Source organism: Chroicocephalus ridibundus, chromosome 2 (genome assembly GCF_963924245.1).
Source record: "Chroicocephalus ridibundus chromosome 2, bChrRid1.1, whole genome shotgun sequence".
Taxonomy (NCBI): domain Eukaryota; kingdom Metazoa; phylum Chordata; class Aves; order Charadriiformes; family Laridae; genus Chroicocephalus; species Chroicocephalus ridibundus.
In genome coordinates, this window is record NC_086285.1 from 22,662,912 (window position 1) to 22,684,567 (window position 21,656).

A 21,656-nucleotide genomic window follows, 5' to 3' on the forward strand; every position below is an offset into this window, starting at 1 on the left:
AAGGCAGTTTAACAGAACAGCAAAGGGAACAGGCAAACAACAACAACAACACGGATAGGGGAATATACAAACGCGATTACGGAACCGCCGCTCCCCGCCGCTCCCGACCGGCCGGACCCGGGACGCCCCAGCCCGCTTTTAAGCAGCAACTTCCTGTCCCCTCCCCCGGCAGCTCAGGGTGGGCGTGGCTCACATGGCATGGAATACCAGGGAAAATTAACCCTATCCCCACCGGAACCAGGACAAACCATTTCCACAAATCTTGTTTATCTTCTTCTTAAGACACAGTAGGCTTGTTGGTAGAAATGTGAAGATTACAAGTTTATTGTAATAAGCAATTTAACACCTGGATTGAGTCTTTGTACTTTGCTTTAAAATATGTAAGTAATGAAAAAACCCTTAGAGGCTTTCAGGGTACACTTTACCTCTGTTTTCCTGAATGTTTAAAGCATTTAAAATACTCAAAAGGCTGAAAATTATTTTTATAATTGTAATGAATGACTTTGCATGTTACAAATTTCATATAATTTATAAAGGGAGCTTGTAACCCACATGGCCCAGATCCGGTCCGGCCTGTTAAATACAGCAGCTTATAAAGGTGAACAAACAGAAAAGTAGGCCTGATACCTTCTAAAGGATATAATAAACAGGTAGCAGAATATAAATTAAGTAATCAAAATTAGCGCATACATAATTAATGGACAGTAGCAAGAAGATGAATTGTTTCATGACTCCTTTTAGGATCCATTGTTTGAGAGATACCAGAAGGGTTGAGAGAGAGGACTAAGTTTTATCATGCTGGGTACTGTATTTACTGTCTCCAAGGACTTATAATTCACTGTGACACTACTGCGTGTCTTTCTCTTACAACATAAATGCAACGAGGAGAGTTTACAGTTAAAACCAGCCAGGCCAGCAGTGCCAGTCCTGTTGTCTATACTAAAATTTGCAGTTCTGTCAACAGTTTAGTCCATTGCGCAGCAGTAGTATCAGGTTCAAAATCTTCTAACAGGTGCAAAAGCAAACTAGCACAGAAAACTGAAAAGATTAATTCTGGGAGAGCTGACTTTGTAATTTTGAGAACAAATTAGTTGTAATTCCATAGATTCCCATGTTATAATTCAGGTATTTCGAACACAGTATCATACCAACTCTTCTGTGGCCACAGTTGAAAAATAAAGCTTTTCCTTTGGCTGCAAGAAAAATAAGGATTCTATATTTCCATAACTGAATTACATTTCCCTGTCACAGAATGATCACAGTCTAGTTACAGAGGAGGTGATATGTCCTTCAGAAACTGGTAGGGAAAATCAGGCAGCATTTATTTATGAAAATGAGAGGAAGAATCCTACACAAATACATGTGCACACATCAATACAAACACTTATATTTGACAAGAGTGCTGATGTGTCTTCTCCGCTCTGAAGCTAATTTAAACAGAGGCATAATAAGCAGTGGTTTTCTCATCCCAAGCACTGAAGTGACAGTGGTTTTAAGTATACAGGACTTCTGAAGAGAGAAGAGAAGTGTGCACACAACTCAATTGTGCAGAAACACTGGGATTTGGGATTAAGCATTGAAAGCAGTAAGGGTTTCGTCTGCCCTGTGCAATTCAACCAAGTGCCAGCCAGCCGCCTTCTGTGTCTGAGCAATGCATGAGTTGTGTGGCCGATGGCTTACTCATATCCTATATCAAGTCCAAAAGACAAATACAGAGGAGTCAGAGTGTTTGGAGGCATTGATCTCTGCCCCCGTGGCTGTTCAGTTGTTTGAGACTCAGTAGATGGAATGACCCATCCTTGCTATGGCCATGCTCTCCCACGCTGCAAGCAGTGGGTAAAGATGCCAGTGCCTGCCTGATGCGAGCAGGCCTGGCCGGGGCTGTGGGTCTCCTCCTGTCAGCCCTCTCCCCAGGTACGAGCACTGCTGCACTGGCTCACGCTGCCCTCACCTGTTTTCACTGCTGTTCTCACCACAGTGCTCCGTCTTTCCTGTTTCTGTAAGACGCGCTTTGGATCAGCCTTTGCAGTGTCTCAGTCTCTTGCACAATCCTCTTTATATGACATTTGTAAGTCTCATATAAGGCATAAGGTATGCTGCTCTTGCATGATGTTCAGTCTAACTATAAAATAGCTATACATAAAAATGTATGTATAAAAATGTATATCCTTATATGTCCTCCTTATGTGCGCCTTTCCATATTTTCTTATTGCAGGAGGAGCAGCATACCTTATGCCTAGCCTGTGATCCCGTCTTTGTTCAGGCATGATGTGCAGTCTAATGACAAAATATCTGTACATAAAAATGTATGTATATCAGAAGATTTTCATATGGTAACACAGATAGCTGGTATGCAGAGCAGCCTGACTGTTGAGCTCTCTGTGCTTCCCACGTGGTGGTGATACCGGCCAGGCTTCTCCTCTGGAGGTCCTAGGCTGTGCTGAATTTAATCACCAGAATACCTCTGTTATGAGCTCCCAATTTTTACAGTTAACCTACAAATAACTTAAAAAAAAATTAGTCTCTTCTATCATATCTTTCCTTTTTTCTTTTGGGGAAGGTGATTTTAATTTATCAGGTTCACTAAGCTGGGCGTATATGCGGTAGGATCCTGTACTCTTTGTAAGTATAGAACAGGAAAAGGACTTCCACTATTTACTCATCCAAAAGGCAAGTGTAATGATGTATTCCCAGATTTCTGTAGCACATACCAGGAAACAATTTTATCTCTAGTCATCTCCATGGGAAGCAGGTGGTGTTTTTCTCATTTGCACAGTTTCACGCAAAGTTCTCTCAGCTATTTCCTATTTCCTCCTGAAAATAGCAGTTACTGTTTCTTTATCACAGGAGCTGATATTACAGGACCTACTATAGTAATTTAAGGAATTTTTTTCTGTCTAAGGGCATAAAAGCCTGGGCTTTACAAAGTGTGCAGAGGACATTAATTGTAAAATTTACTTTTGGTTTACTTTATTTTTAACTCTACTTTAAAGAATCTGTAGGGTGTTTTTGTTGGTTTTGTTTGTTTTTTTTTAAACCAGGTGTCTTGGTTAAGTAATGTCACACAGGCATACCAGAAAGAGAAAAGCCATACAATCTTTAGACATCTTTCTGTATCTGTGATTGGTGCAACTTCTTTACAAACTTACAAACTTAGCCAAAGATGTAGAATAATGTGTGTCCATCCAGCAAAGGAGTGCAGGGGAAAAAAATTGAAAGCTCAGGAGGAAGCATGTTAGCAGGGGTGCCCCATGTTTTAAGATAGCCCTTGATAAAACAACTGAAGTAGGTATTCCTAAAGGAAGGGGGTACTTCCATTCTAAGTAGCTATCAATAGCATTTTTACTTAGGAGCCTTTATTATTTACTGGATATCTAGAAAAAAGGTAAATAATAGAGGTAATACAAGCGTGTTCTCAAGCTCCTGAGGCATAGGCACAGATGTCCTGGTGCAGAAACCTCTTCTACTTATTCCACATATTCTCTTTTCTTTAAAAGAGATCTTTAGCATGACATCATCTTCGTGTCAGTCAGAGACTTTAAGCATAGGGAGAGGGTAAGAAATTCTGCCTACAGTTCTCACAGAAGCGCCAAAGAGAATCTGTTTCCTGTTACAGATATTTGGTAGAAGGTCCTCTGCTCTAGCCCTGCTCCTCTGTGTGCTTCTTCGCTGGGGCCTGTTAGTGCCAGGTGCCCTCCTGTGGCTTGGAGAAAGGTGTTTTCATAACTCAGGAGGAACGATGCATGTCTTAAAACACAGAATGATAAACTGCCCCCCTGAGGCAAACACTGCTATTGTGTACAATTGAAGAAGAGCTGAAAGGGGACCAAGGCAGTACATCATCAAACAAAATTATGACAAAAAAATGGAAGGATTTATTTTAAAAAATTACATTGGTGATTTTATTTCTCTAAACTGGAGAGTTATATAAAGCAGTATAAGATAGCCGTTTATTATACATGCTTGGATTTTAAAAGGGGCATCTCTGTATACTGAAAGCATCATTATTGAAATAAAACCCAATGGAAAGATCACCTACTGTTGTACTTTTATTATCAATTTGAACCTGTCAGAAAAATGTTGATATTTACTGAATAATAGAAAAGTTCTATGCTGTAGAAAATGGCATAATTATTCCCAGAATTCAGACTAGAAGTAGGTATAAAGGAGTCTCTTCAATTTTTTTCCATCTTTCCATCTATATTCTGGTAAGGAAATAATATTAAATTCACAGATAGAGGTATTACATCAGGTTTTACATGAAAGAAAAAATAGTGTTGTAAACTGTGAAGCTGAGAATCTGAGATGAGCAGTGTTTCCCATCATAGTCCAGATAACACTGATGTAATACAGCAGGAAAAAATAATGTAAAGATATGAGTAATGATTTCCCCTGCGTGCAAAAAGGAGAATTTCTGCATTGAGTTAAATAAAATGATTTCACATAGTGAATATCTGTGAGAGTTTTCCCATAACACCTCTGGAGCCGGCTTTTCAGCCACGCTCCCTTATGTGAAAAATCTATGTGTACTCCCCAAACTAAACAAACTGTAACACTTTGTAGGGAATTTTGAAAGGAGCATGTATGCGTGTGTGTTTATATAAAACCATGAACTTTATTTTTGTGGCAAGAGGAGACTATTATCTGGGTAGGAAAATGCAAAGCTCGTGTAAGATTTCACCGATTCATAGGCAGTTTTTTGTTAGTTGGAATATACAGGGATTTTGTCGGACTACATGTCAGTATGTGCATCTTTTTCTTGGATATCCACAGTTGCTTCTGATCCAGTCATTCTGGTTGAAGTAGGTAGCAGGTTTTGTCTTTTCCTCCTCAAGTAGAAATAAATTATACTTCCAGCTCCAACTATAGAAAGGGCTAGAAGAACGTACAGCCAAATGATGCCGGCGGAAAGTACTTTCTCCATTTTTCCTTCTGTAAGCGGATGAAATGGAATCAACAGTTTTGATCTTAAGAGATTTCAGGATCTAATATTTAAGGGGAATTCTTTAACCAGAAATCAGACAAATGCAATATGCATGTAGATTTTCAGTTCAGCGAGTGGTTTTGTTATTTTTTTTACTAACAAACCCAAACAAAATATGATTAAATCTGATCAAAACCCAATTTACTTCCTATATCTAGATACAGATATACTCCTATATCTAGATACAGATGTAGTTTATGGACTTTTTATTTTTAAGTACTCTCAAAAATAGTACCTATAAACTATGTAATTATACTCTTGTTGTATTTGAGCATCTCCTTATAATTCTACTTAAAAGGAAGTATTCTTACCTGTGTTTTCTGTTGACATCTCTGTGTTTTCAGGCACTTTTGAAAGGAAAATAAAATGTTTATTCTGACCGCTTTAAAAACAAATGAGGCATTTTAAACTTCCTGAGTGCAGATATTCCTGACAATTCCCCCTCAATCCAACTTGCTGATGACATTTCTCTCCCAGAGGGATGGAGCTAAGCATGTGTGAACCGCTAGTTGGATGATCGGCTCTTTCATCCCAAGAGCATCTGACCTCCTCAGTTGAGATACCCAACAAGACATGAACTTAGAGTCAGATTTCTGTTATTTCTAAAAATGTTTTAAAATGTTAATTTCTGAGAAACTGCCCACAGGATCCTTAGTCGTTTTAGGGTATTTTCTGAAACAGGAAAAAATTGCCGAATGAAGGTGTCAAGTGTTAGAGATGTGTCATGAGCATTTAATTTGAGCTGAAAAGATCTTCTTTGAGTTCAGCACCTTCTGTCAGAGGCAACCATTCCATGTGGATGTATTTCCTAACGTAATTGCACTTCCTAAACTTAGCAGGTAAGGGAAAGTTGAACAGAAATATGAAGTTTAACCAAACAAAATGTTCATGTTCTGGACCACTTCCACTTAATCTCAGTTGGTCATCGAACTCATGCATTTTTGCGCAGATGATAGTTTTGCTATCAGGATGGCACCAGCATTTCATTAAACATGATTCTATTATACTGTAGATAAAGGATGCCACAAGAATGTATGTTATCATTTTCCTCTAATCCATCAGCTCAGAGGACTGTAGTGAAAGGAATCACCAATTCCAACATTTCTACAAGACAGTTTTCATTGCACTCAATAGAACAAGATTTTTTTTGAGAATATATTCGGCTGAAATTAAACAAAACATTGCTTTTGAGCTTATACTGTGTGATATTTGAGGGAAAATGCTACTGGCAACTAGCTTTTTATTAAAAATGAGTGGTCTTTGACCATTCTTTTCCTTAAACACAAGGATCAGAAGCAGTCATGATGGCTGCATGGGGGTGATGGTAATTTTACAGGACTTCTTTAGCCTTCTGAGGAGGCAGTTGGAAGCCATGTGGCAGTATTTAGGCAGCTGAATCCTGCTATTAGCGTCTATTGGTTTTGAACACAAACCTGTAATGTTTTACATTTTTACATTATACAATGAAAATATATTATCAGGCATTATTGACCTTAATGTATTAGAAATGTTACTTACTTTTTGGTTTTTTACAGACATATCCTTTTTTGAAAGAACAGACATTGGTGTTCCAGAAGCCAGACAATGCACATACTTCTCCACACTCTTTATACCTTCTGTTTGAAGGTTCTCCCATTTGCCAGTTGACAAAATCCATTGCAGATTTGTCTGTCCATTCCCACTGTCCTAATATTTAAAATGGGCGTATATGTATAAAATACAGGGAGGTAGGCAGATGGAATAAGTTGTGATGGGGAAAACAAGCAATTATATTACGAATAGGTAGTTAAATGTTTCAGTTACATTTGTAAGCATATGTAAGCATGCTTTGAAATAAACTTTGTATATTTTTTATATACATCTACTTTCAAGTATACAAAGTTGCTTTCTTTTAATATAACATATCATCATTTTGTATGATATGATAGTGTATGATTAAATATTGAAGATATTACCTCTGTCATTTTTCTTTAGCCCTATCCAAAAGTTCGGTGATTTTCCGTGGAGTATCTTAATGGTGTCTGACAGAAAGTTTGTTTCAGTATAGTCTCCTACTGATACCAAATTAGCAGCTGAAAAAATATTAATGAACACATCACAATGTCTCATTTTCTTACAGCTTAAGTCAATAAACATATAAAAGATATGCAAAAAGATACAAAAGACACTGATTTGTGCACATAATAGTCACTAGTCTCGTTATGGTTATTATATAGCTATGTTATATTTTGAGCATGACTGTGAGCTGTATGGATGAAAATCAGCACAAAAACATAGATTTTTGTTTAGCGTTTGGTATTTCAGAGAAGAAAAATTGCTCTCCTGCAATACTTTTTGGACAGGTCCAACCACTCGCCAGAATGTGATGCAAGGAGGCTGAAAGTAGTACATATGATGTAGTCAGCACCCTGCCCCTTGCCACTACAGCTCTGTCATCCACCAGCGGCTGGGCAGCATTTTTGGCAGTGCCTGATGCTAGGTACTGCAAGGGTAGAGAGGATGTGTAAGCAGCTAGAGGTTGCGGTCCAGAAGATGTCCAGAAGTTGATTTATAATTGCCATATGCCCTGGCAGTACAAGTACACAAAGCTGTGTTGGGGTCATCAGGAAATGACTACCTTCCTGGCCTGGCATGTCGGCAAAAGTGTTGGAATTTAGAATGTGGACAAACGTCCAAATGTGACCTTTTATTCTGGTTATTAGTGTAATGTTTATTTTTTCTGGTAATTGTGTGATTTGTCTTTCTACAGAACCATTTCAGGAATTCTGTTGTCACACAGCTGTAAAGTGTAGCCTTTGCAGAGCTACTTTTTCTGTTTACTCAGTCATAGGTCAGTGTTTTCATACATACAAGGAAATGCTGCTAGAAATCCTTGTATTCTCTCTTACAATTAGAATACTATCACTCAGACATAAAGTGCTGATGTGTAGGATATTTCCTATCTTGGTCACACTGAAATGCATGCTGCATCACAGCAATTCTCAGTGTACAGTCAGGAGGAATAAAAAATGTAAAGTGTCTTTTCCTTCCTCTTGATCCACACACAGCTCTTCTTTCCAGATCCTAGACAGCAGTGGGGGCTGTTCCAGACCAGGAGCTGCATGACTGGATGTGTTTTACTGGTTCATGAGAGGTAAATGACTCTTCCATCTCGCTTCTTGTTCAGCCAGTGAGATCCAATTAATAACCTGTGCCCTGGAACTACCAAAGACAGCTTTCCTATGAGTTTGTGTCTCCTAGTTTACACTGTGTGTGGATTCCCTTTTGTTTGGGGAAGGGAAGGCTAACCCTGCAGTCTGTGCCTCAGTGGGACTCTTAAAAGTGTTTATCTCCCTACACAATTACTGACTTCCATAAAACTAGCAGGAATTTCATATTTTTGAGATATTCATATTTCACCTATTATTTGAGATATCGGATGCCTCTGTCTCTGACAATGTTTACTTTTATAGTGAAAAAGAATGCTCAGAAAAGCAAGCTAAAAAGTATTAAGTTTGAAGTTTTAAAGTAATATAAGATTTGCTTAGCAATATGATTCATTATTTCATGTGTTTAATTACAACCTGAATTTTTCTAAGACAAAACACTCACCTAGTCGGGCACATTCCTGATGAGCTTGAGACCAGCTTCTTTTCCTGGAGGCATCAAAGTAATAGCAGTGGCCATGGAAAGGTATCCAAGATTTGTGTCCTCTTGATTCAGGGCATTTTCCAGGAAGTTGTGGGGGCTCAGTAGGCACCGTGACTGATAAGAGATCAGGTAGCTGGATTCTTTATTTTATAAAATTTGGTTTTCCTGTTATACTAGTCAAACGGAACTAAACAGACTATATTAAGTTTGTTACCATAGAAGAAATGAAGCATGTTCTAAAAAGAGCTTGAATATGGGGTTGATTTTGTGTTTGAGAGCACATTTTGCTTCATATTCATTTATCAAGTTCATTAGGCAGATACATTAGTCTATCAGAAGAATAGATTCTATCCAATGATGATTTTGTAATTACTGTAGTCAATAAAATATCCAGCTGGTTTTCTGACATAAATGTCTGCCAAATTAGTTAAAACTGCTATTTGTAAAATGTCCTCTGACACTTCAGTCTCATTTTTTGACAGGATCAAAACCTTATGGCAGAAACTGTGATTGTGAATGAAAGTGTTGGTATAACTAAACATGGCTTGCAGGATTTTTTATTAAACTGCATCCTGAATAAATTCCATAGTGATTGATATAACAGGAAGATTTTGGATGAGAAGATAAATGCAGATGGAACGAAAATTAAATGTTCTGCCAAATTACATTTTCTTCCTGTGAGTCTTCTACAGTCTATTTCTTTCCCTATTAAGGAACATTCAGCTCTCAAATTAGATTCCAGAATATTAAAGTGGAAAGAGACATTATATATCAAATCTGAGGACTTTTGTCAAATTACAACATCTTTGAATGTAATTTGGTATGTAATTTTAAATTTTCTAATGATTCAAGATCTTCCATAATGTTAACAAAATGAGAATATAGCTAAATTGTGAAATCATATTTATATTTATTTCCATAGAAATTATAGACGTTTGTGCTTGGCTCAAGGGTCCTCAAGGGGTTATTTACTTTATCCTTGTACTCACAGGTGACATGAAGTTGATATGTAATTATATCATTTCTAACAGATGTTTGTCCAGTCTGTTCTTAGCAACCTGTAGTGGTGGAGATTCCCTGACCTGTACAAAGGATTTATTAAAGGCTTCCGTACTGATAAAATTAGAAGGTTTTTCTTGCTGTGTTTAAGTCTGTTACTCCTTTCCCACTCATATCAGACATAGAGAAGAATTTAATTTCATTCTTTAGGGCTTGTTTTTAATATTTAAAATTTATAATGTGGTTTCTCTTTGTCCTTTGTTTCTTAGCCTTTTGTCCAACTCCAATTAAATTTTTCTTTTTAATCCTTGTTTCCTGTCCATTTGAAAACCCTAGTTGACTGAGAGCCTTTTCAAACTTTGGTGCCCCAAACTGGCTACAGAATTTCATCTGGTGCCTAATCAAAACAGATCTCATAGCAAGTGAATGACTTTTCCTATTAGAATGAATAGTTAAGAAATGAATGATTATTCAATCCTTTGTTTCTTAGGATTTTAGTAATTATTATTATGAATTAATTTATTTCTGGGAAGAATTCCTGTCAATATTTAGAGCTATATAGTTAGCTATTCGTGTCTTCCTGTGTACTAGTGTATAAGTACTTTTCCAGTGACTTGTTATATTAGCACAGTTGATAAATCTACAGGCCTTCTAGTTTCTCATATTCAATTGCTTACCATTTGATTTTTTACAGACAGAAAAGAGTTTTTCCTTGCAAGACGCTGTCTTCCAGGTGCCATCAATGTCTAGATAGACACATGCTAATGTCTGTTTTGGTTCCCCGCTGGACCACTTGCTGTAAGCTAATCTCCATCTGTCAATCCATTGATACTTGCCATTGGTCTGGAAGCAAAATCTGTATGGTAATTTCAAGGTTGCTGAGAGTGACATAGCTGCTACACACGATACTCAAGAGAACTCTCGTGTAACCAGTATGGACTCCTATGCTTACTGTTGCCCCCTTTTTGTGCTTGTAAATGCTAACTGCAACAAAATACACAGTGTCTGTTATCCACAAATATGAATGCAGAATGATTTTTTTTCTCCCCTCCAAAACGTATCTAACATTAATTCAGAGCATTTTTCAAGCACTGGGAAATGGAAGGGATAAAAGAAAGGGGGCATGAGAGAAGGCATAAAACTGGGAGTCAGATAAGACGTCATGTTGGTAGGACCACCCAAAGGTCTGCATGAAAAATGGGAGTGTGGGTGGGAGTGTTCTTAATAAGCAGCGCCGGTCGCCATCCCTTTTGTTATAGTTGTCATGACTGTGAATCATGGGGAAGAGTGTAGCATGTCAAAACACACCTACCATCCAAATGTTCGCTCTCCCCTGTCATACAACTGATACAGACATCTCACAAACAGAAGGGATTTTTTTCCATAATATTCTAACTTCCTCATGAGAACACCATTAAGAATTGCATTTTCAAATGAAAAAATGTACCCATTGGTCAATATGTACCATATCATATAGCCTCCAGATTCCTATAACTAATTTTTACCCTTGTTTCTGTTCACAACTGTATTTTGCTACTGCTACCATAAATAAGACTATTCTAGTAGAATGTGTGAGCATAAACACACACACAAAAAACGTTTCTTTGCAGGTCTCAGATCTGCAACCTGAGATATAATATCACTGATCACTAGGTATATAAATGCATGGCAGGGGGGCAGGATGGACATTATTCCTGGAATATTTTTTATATTAAAATAAACTAAAAATGTGGGAGATTTTACAATTTATATTTGAGAGTCTTTAAATTACTCCAAATAACACACAGGGTTGTTATGTACTGGTTTGCAGGAGCATTTCCTTGTGCATTTCAGAGTTCATTAAAATCTCCACTGTATGAGTCTTATTTGAAGAATATCAGTAGGTCCTGTACTGATGTAGCATGCTGTTTGCAGCACTACACTGGCAGAAATTCCTGTAGGTTACAAGATGAGAGCGTAACGTAAGATCAGGTCCAGTGTCAGCTTGACTACCTGTATGTAATGGATGTGTTCTTACCGCGTTGCTGTTAAGACCAATCCACAGAGGCTCTCCATATTCCCATGCAAGTAAGAACAACAATGCCTGGTGATATGGGTCTAAAATGCTGGCAAGTTCTGAGGCATTGTTATTGCAGTTTTTCTGTGCTTCCTCCCAATTCATTTTCGAACGGGTGACAGCATAGCTAACGCCACCAGAATGGTCAAAAGCGAAGTCCAGCGATGTTGCTGATGACTTAAAGAGTTCAGGATCTGTAGCAATAAGGTGAAAAAAAAACCCAACCCAAGAACAGTAAAATCTGGAGGCCATATTTGACTTGAGCAACTGAATGACATCTTAATTATTTACAAACCTAGTAGAAAATGGAATGGAACACCTTCTCAGTAGCTGTTTATAAGTAACAGATAACGTCAAAACAACAGTGAACTTACTGCATGAAATAAATACATTTTCAGCCTCTGAGAATTTTGAATCAGTAAATTCACAGTATCTTGTATTGCAAAGGTAAATTCACCCCATCAGTCAAAAACCCCACACCTACCCTGTGTGTTTTCAAAATACTCTTTGGGGCTTAGCAGCTTTGTGACTGTCAGGTTTATTTGGGTTGGAACTAGATGATCTTTAAGGTCCCTTCCAACCCAAACCATTCTGTGATTCTGTGATTTGGATAAATCTAAAACTTACCAGTTATGATAATCTATAGATCATTATGAACTTATGTAATTAAAATGTTTGTGGGTTTTGGCTATTTAATTACACTTTTGAAAATAAAATGATTTTGCTTTCCTAAATTCTGACATTTTATTTATTGTCCCCTTCTCTAAAGCATTGCTAAGTAACACTGGGGTGCAAGATGGGCCCTTAGATTTTACCAATCCTTTGCCTAAAAAAAAAAAAAGATGACTGATCTAAAGCATGTTAAACAAGGAAATTGGTTTTAATCCTTGTATTATAAATTTCAAGATTAATGATACAGAGCTCACCGCTATTCTTCTGGCATATATACCCTTTGTACTTATAACATTCCTCATTGTTCCATTTTCCTGTGTCATCAGCATGACCTCTCTTCAGAGAAACACAATCAAACTGTTGGAGTAAGAGAAAGAATACGAGTACATTGATATTAGAAGTTATAAAACAAAGTACTATAACCCCCTGGGTTGTTTCACTCCTTTTTTCTTTGAATTCTGATATTGTAGGGTTTGTACTAAAACTCTAGAAACACCTTTTTATCCTTTTCAGTCCTTTCTGGCCTTGTATGTGGTGGCCAGCTCCACCTTGGTACTGTCTTTGTAATCTTCAGTTCAGCCTGCTTGTTCATTTGGTTATTTTTGAGGAGGTGTACTTGAAAGGCACTATTATTTTCAAGAACCTTCTGTAACACCTTCTGTCTTGACTAATGAGTGACTATCAGTGAGTTTGTTGAGTAAGAATGAAATAAAAATAAATGGAGGTCATGCTATGTATTTGGCTTGCAAAGCCAACTTTAAATAGTGGTTATTCTTGACAGAATCATCTAAATGATGGTCCTTGACAGAGTTATCATCAGCTCTAGTTCTCAGAATTTGTTTCAGCTACACCAGATCAGGTGCTGGGTGCTTCAGAAGATGGAACTTGAAGTTTATTACAACCTGCAACAGCCTTATTATGGAAATAAATGGAAGAAAGGCAATGTGGATGTGCAAAGCAGTCTATATTGGTCTGAATATGTAGAACTCTATTTTATTTACAGCAATCTGAGGTTTAATTTCAGTGCTAGCAGTGGAGAGGGTTTGATTGGTTTAGAAAGTAGTTGACATCTGTTGGCCCGTAGCAATTCAACTACAATTTTAAATAGGGAAGAAGTAGAAAAAAATGGAACTCTTTCCTCTTGCATCCTCTCCTCCTTCTTTTTCAAACATGAGTTAACATGTCAAACATGAAAATATTTCCAATGTGTATTTACTTCTAAAACTCTAATGTTGCATTTATGTTTTCTCCAAAATGAACAGCAAATTACTATGAAAAAAACAACTTTACACAATCTATCCAATCTTTATTCAATCTGCCCATTGCTGCAATTTTTCCAATTTGGCAAAATTGCAGTAACGCCATTTTGTGCTCTGAAATAGCTAGAATACTCAAACATTGAAACTTTTTATCACTAATCCCAGTGAACAACTTGGGGAGAAGGCTGAAGCAATGACTGTAGCAAAGTGAGCAGTTTACTTGAAGTGATATTTCTCCTCAGATTTAACCTGATGGTAAACGCTAGGTGGTATTTACCTGTTGCAGGTTGTGGCCATCTTCTGGACGCAGACTGGGAAACAAAACAGGTTCTACAAGTTTTGGGGAATCTGGAGCCCAGTTTGTATAGGAGACAGCACTTCCATCAGCCCAAACAAAGTTGAGTTCTCTGAGTAGGTCATTCAAGCCAATCCAGGGATCATTTGAAACATCCTTCAAATGGTAAGTGAGAAAAGCTGGAAAAAAGCCGATCGAAAAGATGAACATGTCATGTCATCAGACTGCTCATAAACAAGTCCTAAAGTATTTCGTTTGTTGAAGTCTTGTAAATACATTTTAATTAGCATTTGATTAGAAATTTACCCAGGTTTATTATTTCAAGGTTATGCCAAGTGTTTGCCTGTGAAAATTCTCAAAGAGTGAAAGTATTTGGAACTACAGAGCAAGATTGGAAAGAGGAAAGATAAAAAAAAACCTGCCTGACCACCATGTTATCTAATGAGTTCACTTATTTCAACACTCAGGATGAGCTGATTGACTGATGGAAATGTGTAGCTGTATACAGGTGCAAATGGAAGCCCGGGAACATAGGCAAGGTGAAAATGTGTCTTTCTCTGGCATTCTACTTCTGAATTAAGTTGCAGAATTTAGGCAGTCATTTCAGAGATATGGTAATATATCCCTTTCTACTTCTGGCAGAAACAGCCCATGGTTTCCTTTTCTTTCTCTGTGTCTAAAACTACAAATGCCAGGTCTGGATCTTTTATTTTATGCTAATTCATACCCTATAAAAAATGTAAAGCAGTTTGCACGGAACAGGAGGAAGCAGCCCTTAGCATCACTTAGTCTTTAGCATGACAGATGGTTCCAGTTCTTCCAAAACCATTTCATGCCATGGCCATATAACCTATGTTGAGTATACATATTATAAAATACATATATTTATGTACTGTCTCTTTTTGCTATGTTCTTCTTTGCATGAAATGACCACTGTATACAGAGTAAATGCTATCTATTACATAAAGCGGTGTTGCACTGTACCTTGTACTTGTTCGTTATGTATGCTCGCCAGATTTCCTCCAAGGCTTGTACAGGTTCTTCTTGCGCTATGCCAATTTTCATAGGAATGGCCAAAAAATTTGTAACACTAGGGAAAAATTAGTATAGACTGTTATTGAGTGACAGCAAAAGGAATCTACAATGGAATTACACTTGTTTAAGCAGAAATTAGCCCAACTCAGACACACAAAATAATTTTCAAAAATTAACAGGGACTTAGCTCTGAACCAAGGCAAAACCATTCACAAATTTTAAATTTACTCTCTGTCTTTCTGTGAGGGACTGAGAAAGTCTCTATACACTATACACTACACTATACTCTTTACACTATAGTTGGTACTTTCATTTGAATTCAGTTCAATTTTTTGAAAGTACATACAATATAGCAGTTTTTCCAATGTATCTCAGATGACCACTTCTCAGGAAAACAATTAAAAACCTGTAAACCCACTAATTGGCAAGAACTAGTCAACTGGTTCAATTTTTAATGCAACTTTGCGTAATCAACATCAAAAGATATCTGGAAGACAAAAGGTGTCTTGTATATCTTTAAGTACCTTCCCAAGGACTAATATCACTGTATCTAGATGGATGTTATCATACCTGATTTTTAAATAAAAGCCAATCTTTAGGACATCCTCCAGGAGGTGAAGGTACCGCTAAAGGAAGTGTTGAATTTTTCGAAATTCGGTGCCTCTCACAGATATAGCCGTTTGAAAAACCACAGCTGACATCATTCCACAAGCCTGAAATCAATTTAAATATAGATAATAAGACACTAAATAAGATTGAAATTTGTGGCAAAGTGAACTGACTTCCATGCTTGGAGGTTCGAAAGCAATCTGCCTGGGAATGTGAGATAACAAGCTTCAGCCCAACTCTACCTCCCATCATCACTGCTTACAGGAGGACTTTGGTCCTGCTGTGACTGTTGGAGTAGAGGCCATACAAGATGGCTGATATGGCAACTCCATGACCTCTTGAGTAGATCCCACCTGAACAGCTTTGTTGCACTGAAACATGCAAGCGTAAAGTAACACTTTATCAGTGAAAACACTATAAAACGTGAAACTCCATATGTGTTCTATTCCTTTGTAAACTATTCCCTAATTAATTTTTTTGAAAGACCAATTTGCTGTTGATTTGGATAGAAAATATTGTTTGTGCAGTGGTTATATTGTCCCTGCATTCCCCGTTAAAATAAATTTCTTTTATTCCACATTTATGGCCCCTGAAGAAGCCTCAGATATAATGACTACATTTTATTATGCATATTTTCTCAAATTGCTGGGAAAAAAATGGATTAAAGCTGGCAAGTTATTTTTAACAAACAGGGTAGGAGCAGTACCCATAAAAATATTTTTTGTTTTAAAGTTTTATAACTCACCATCGTTTTTATTTAAGACCACACAATTTTCTTGACCGCGTGCAAAGTTGGGCTCACCCTGGGACCAGGCTGTGTAGTGCACCAGGCTTCCATCCATCCAACTGGAAAAAAATCCAACAACAAAACAGTAGCAGTTGCTCAGGTAGAGTGCATGGAGCAGTTCAGAAAAATCTACCTTAACATACTAAAAATATTTTTTTTTTAAATACAGCTGAGTCTGTCTGTAAATTGAGTTTCCATTAGAATTAAAAGACCTTTGATAATGAATGCATGCCAATTAAAAGAATAAAAACTCCTTTATTTTCATTAGACATTATCTATGTATTCGTAGCATGCGTATTACCTATAAAAATGCCATTTAAACTAGTGCTTTTACAATGTATTTAAACCAAGGAGAGCACACATTTCAACATGCAATATAACTCTCTGAATCTGCATTTAATTCCCTTGCTGTGGTCCCTCTAGAAGGAATTCTGACAGTACAAAACTTCTACAACCACTTTTTACGAATCTTGATGTATCTTGTTTACCTACCTAAACTGTCGATCAGCATTCTGAAATAATCCTATGAGATATGATTCCAATTTGCCATTTTTTAAGATCTAAACACAAAAAAATGTACTTTTAGTTAGTGCTTTCTAATATTTAGCAGTTATCTAATATCAAAAAGTGTAATTTTTGTGCTATGGAAGCAAATAGATGAATACACGTTGTATAAATGATCACATGTAGTCACAGAGAGAACCTCTGTTGATGTAAATACCATACAACACATACTTTTGCTTTATTATCTTTATTATGCTGCTTTCCCACTTTTGGCTGCGTTATTGGTATGATCAAAGCTTTTAAAGTTGTGTTCTCAATTTAAAAAGAAACTAGGAAGACTTGAGAAAAAAATTAGTATAAAATTTTTTGGTACTTTCCTGTTCTTAACCATCCATGTAATTCCTGTGTCTCACGCTGTCTGTCCTCTCCTCCTTTCCTATCCTTTCCCGCATAAACATGGAATCATAGAATTGCCTGGGTTGGAAGGGACCTTTCACTAAACCATATCTCTAAGCACTGTCTGCCCATCTTTTAAATACCTCCAGGGATGGTGCCTCAACCACTTCCCTGGGCAGCCTGTTCCAACGCTTAATAACCCTTTCAGTGTAAAAATTTTTCCTAATATTCATTCTAAACCTCCTCTGGTGCAACTTGAGGCCTTCTCCTCTTGTCTTATCGCCTGTTACTTGGGAGAAGACATGAATCCCCACCTCACTACAACCTCCTTTCAGGTAGTTGTAGAGAACGATAAGGTCTCCCCTCGGCCTCCTTTTCTCCAGGCTAAACAACCCCAGCTCCCTCAGCCGCTCCTCAGAAGACTTGTGCTCCAGACCCCTCACCAGTTTCACTGCCTTTCTCTGGACCCGCTCCAGCACCTCAATGTCAAAGCAAGCACCTAATGGTCTGAAACAGAAAGGAGGTTGTGTGGCTACTTCGGTATTACTAAACCAAACAGGATTATGGCCCAGTTTTGAGGCAACGTCCATGCTGTTAAATTTTCAGCATGCCCCGACACAGCTTTGGCATGTACCTATCAGAACCATCTCAGGCAACATGTAGGCAGTGCCCTTGAAATACATGAACAGTTTTGGTGCATGTTGCAGGGAAACTATTTCATGAAGGTCGTAGTTTGTCAGTCCCTGACCTGGGCCAGGCTATACCTTTCTTTGAAAAGTTGTTTTGTTCAGCAACATTATGTGGTATGTGACCATCAGAGCTACACTGGCAGTAGCCTCACATCTACGTATAACATTGTATTCTAGAACATGACATCCAGATGAGAGGTAACCACCCTGTTAAAAGGACAGTTTTCTCAGTATACACCTGATCTGCCTGTTCAGTGCTCCTTAGGTATATTTGGTCACGGGCAGAACTCTATTTAGATTAGAATATACAAGAATATACCCACCCTAGTAAATGGTAGATTCTTTTGTATTTATTTTCCTACAGAAAAGCTCTATTCTGTAGAATAAATACTTTTTCATTGAACATTTAAATCTACTGCTAATAAAAAGTAGTAGTAATATGGAACAAGCACATTCTCCTGTACTTCACAAGCATGTGCAGCAGGGTATATAGGCCATATATTTTATAACATAGCCAAATTTCCTCTTACATTTTTCCACAAAAATTTTCTTTCACTATTATTTCCAATAGTAGCAAGATCTCCATGATTGTTTTTGCAGAATGTTCTGGCTTTCTCCATAGAGACCTTTTCTGTGCTGAAGAAATATTGTTTGTCTCCTTTTATAATCCAGCCATCTTCTGTGACTTCATACGCTGCAACACAGAAGAGGAATCTCTGTATTCTTCACAGTTCTTAGGCAAAGAGTGATATTACACTTTAGGTAAGAGAAAATAAACAAATAAACAGAAGCTTACTGGCAGAAGGGCCTGGAGGTTCTGGTTTCAAGGGTGTCCCTATAATGAAATGGGGAAAAAAAATGAAGATGTAAAATGTTCAAAAACGTTGAGCCAGTATAAATGTTCAATTAGTGGAAATTATCTTCATGTCTATCAATTTTTCATATTTTACATACTCAATGCAGAATATATTTATATCATGTCTTTGATACAGAGAAAAAAAGGATGTTCAGGGAATAACAGATGCATTACAGGCCCACATCTCTGTCTTCATAGATTATTCGTAAATGCATTTTATACATCCTGAATGTTCCCTAAATTACGTGACTGAAGTTAGTCTGAATGGCTACTTGTTTCTGAAAGAAAACTAAATAGTGAAAATACTTTACTTCAATGTTGGTGTACTTTGCACAATAATAAGAGATTCTTTATGGATATTTTCTTGCATATGAACAAGAAATTAAAATCCTAAACAAATTTTTGCTTCAAAGTATTTTATATTTTATTAGTATTCATTTGTTTGTGAAACTTTTTTTTTCCTGTGTAACTGCTTTTTGAAGAATCACATTTGACTGAAGATCCACCAGCTTTTGAGGAATAATTTAAAAGAAAAAATTCCACATGACACGGAGTGGGGTATTGGAGCAATGTTTCTCTAAACATGCAAGGCCAAGAGCTATAAAAATGTAAAACAAGCATCACCTTTATAATTTTTTTCCCCAGGAATTCATCATAATGTTTGTTTTGCTGTGTGTGTAATTACATTAAATCAAGTGTGTGCTTGGGTGAAAAAAAGAGTCATGTCATCTTTTAAAAATAATCATCTCCTGTATGATTGGATAAAAGTTTTAAAAGAAAAAAATATATGTCTGTTCTGGAAGTACAAAGCATTATGGCTATTTCAGTATATTTCAGTATGACATTACGCACTGCTGACTAATGATCGTAATTTCTTCAGGCTATAATTTCTGCCATTCATACACTAATAATAATTAGCAGTATACAATTCCTATTGACAGTTTTGCTAATGATTTTTAGTTGTGCTGAAGTTATCAGGAAAGATATCTTCACATCATCTCTTTGAGGTAGATGTCTATGACCATTACTCTTTAAGTATGAGAAGCTGAGACAATGTGCCTTGAATTTTGAATAATTCACCAGTACAGAAATTATCTTATTTAGAAAAGCATCACTTTAAATGTTAACTCTTACTGGTTGTGGGAAGGAGCCTAAGGAGCCACCAAAGCAACATTTCTGTTAGTCTTGGAAGTAAAATGTGTAACTCAATGCAAAGCTGTAATTGATTCCTCTCTTATTTTGCTGAATATCTTTCTCAACAGTAGTTACATTTTGAAAACAAACAAACAAACAAACAAACAAGCAAACAAACCACCACCAAAACCCAGAAGTATAAATGTAGAAGAATTTGCTACTAGTATGAGAGGAAGATGTGAGTCTGCCTATTGTCTTAAAGTATATAAATTTTGAAGCTTGGATTACCATCTTTTGATTACAGCAAGCCTGTTGTTACAGGAGTTTCTTCACATGTCATCTTACAAAGAGCAGGATTCTAGTATGCTGGTAGTCTTGTTTAAATTAGGGTAGGTGACTAATGTGTCCTTGTGTAGCATTCTAGCTGCACCTGAGCGGAGGAGTGAAGTTTCACTTCACAAAGAATACGGAAATTGAAAGTAATCTTTTTCTTTCAAATTGTTCCCCCAACTTGGAAATTCCCTACGAGCAAAAGTTCCAAGAAACATTCAGTTTCATGTCAGTCAAAGCTTCTGGTTTGATAAAAATCTGCTTTTATGCAGAGCATTGAATTTTGCCAGATGAGCCCTTGAGCTTGCTTTCACCTTATTGTCTATGATACTATAATTATATAAACAAGTATGTTTTCAGTAAATCTTATATATTTTTTAAATAAAACAAAGTTTATCTTTAAGACTTGAAACGTTGTAGTCTGAAAGTATTTATATGTGTTGACCTATTTTTCCTTATGTAAAATTCCCGTGAAATCAACCAAATTTTTTACCAGCATGTAATTTCCAGAATTTCCTGTTTTGATAGAATGGGATTACGTTTAATTTCTTCCTAATGTGAGTTTAGAGTAAAAATTAACCTACCTTTCTTTATTTCACAAATCCAGTTATGATTGTATTCGCAGTGCACCTTAATCCATGATACGGAAGATGTTTCACTGATTGCTCCACAATATTCAAACGCAGTATTGTAAAAATAATGGTTTGCCTTATAATTCACCTACAGAAGAAACAGAGCTTTGGTTTTTATTCTTATCGTACAGGGAAAAAAGTTGTATTCTGGAAGGAAAGAGAAGCAGCACTGAAGTTTCAAACCACTCCTTACTTTCCTCCTACGGCGGTGCAGCCTACGTGGGCTATTAAAGCAATACAGTCCGCAAGAAAAAAGAAATGCTGCATTTGCGCAGCGTTGAACAGACTCTAGGAGTCCCGTGAAAACTGTAATCAAATGAGGTTATCAATCAATAGGAGGGGAAAGGAACGTGGCAATATGTTACCAGAAACTAATAAAAATCAGGAGAGACCTTTCTCATATATTTGCCACTTAGATAATCACCTCTGTAGCTGCAGCTAGTACTCCATGTTACCGCTGTTGTGATGGTGTAACCTCAGAGTTTATTGGCCTTTTTCTTTTTGAAACCAGTATGAAGAATAATGATTTAGAGTTACCCAGTGGCAAGGTGGGCATTTTTGGGAATTCTTATACAACTTTCATTTACACCAGTCATGGAAACAGCTCCAATGGCGAAAAAGTCAGAACAACAAGAAACTAGCAAGGTCAAACACTCACCGGCGATCCGTCACTCCAGGAAAGTCCGCCATCAGGATCCAAACACTGCAAACCTATCCAGAAAGGCTGAGATGATGGGGTTTTTTTCCTAGATTATGAAAAAATGTATCATGGAAGAAGAGGACAGATGT

The 21,656-nt window shown here is 37.1% G+C and overlaps 1 protein-coding gene across 3 annotated transcripts in view; it reads right to left on the reverse strand.

Moving 5' to 3' along the window:
* Positions 1-3,670: 3,670 nt before the first annotated feature.
* Positions 3,671-21,656, reverse strand: part of LOC134511161 (macrophage mannose receptor 1-like) — a 33,874-nt gene continuing 15,888 nt past the window's right edge. For 2 of the 3 annotated variants that reach the window (XM_063324721.1, XM_063324720.1), the window contains exons 14-30: positions 21,526-21,613; positions 20,820-20,955; positions 18,712-18,750; positions 18,446-18,609; positions 16,819-16,886; positions 16,285-16,385; positions 15,501-15,643; positions 14,880-14,985; positions 13,878-14,074; positions 12,596-12,698; positions 11,631-11,863; positions 10,291-10,456; positions 8,576-8,728; positions 6,940-7,056; positions 6,503-6,670; positions 5,296-5,331; positions 3,671-4,932 (exon numbers count right to left, since the gene is read on the reverse strand). In XM_063324721.1, the coding sequence (XP_063180791.1) occupies positions 4,733-4,932; positions 5,296-5,331; positions 6,503-6,670; positions 6,940-7,056; positions 8,576-8,728; positions 10,291-10,456; positions 11,631-11,863; positions 12,596-12,698; positions 13,878-14,074; positions 14,880-14,985; positions 15,501-15,643; positions 16,285-16,385; positions 16,819-16,886; positions 18,446-18,609; positions 18,712-18,750; positions 20,820-20,955; positions 21,526-21,613 (2,218 nt within the window). In that variant the 3' untranslated portion in view covers positions 3,671-4,732. The remainder of the gene's footprint in view (positions 4,933-5,295; positions 5,332-6,502; positions 6,671-6,939; positions 7,057-8,575; positions 8,729-10,290; positions 10,457-11,630; positions 11,864-12,595; positions 12,699-13,877; positions 14,075-14,879; positions 14,986-15,500; positions 15,644-16,284; positions 16,386-16,818; positions 16,887-18,445; positions 18,610-18,711; positions 18,751-20,819; positions 20,956-21,525; positions 21,614-21,656) is intronic. The other variant, XM_063324722.1, reaches the window with a different exon arrangement.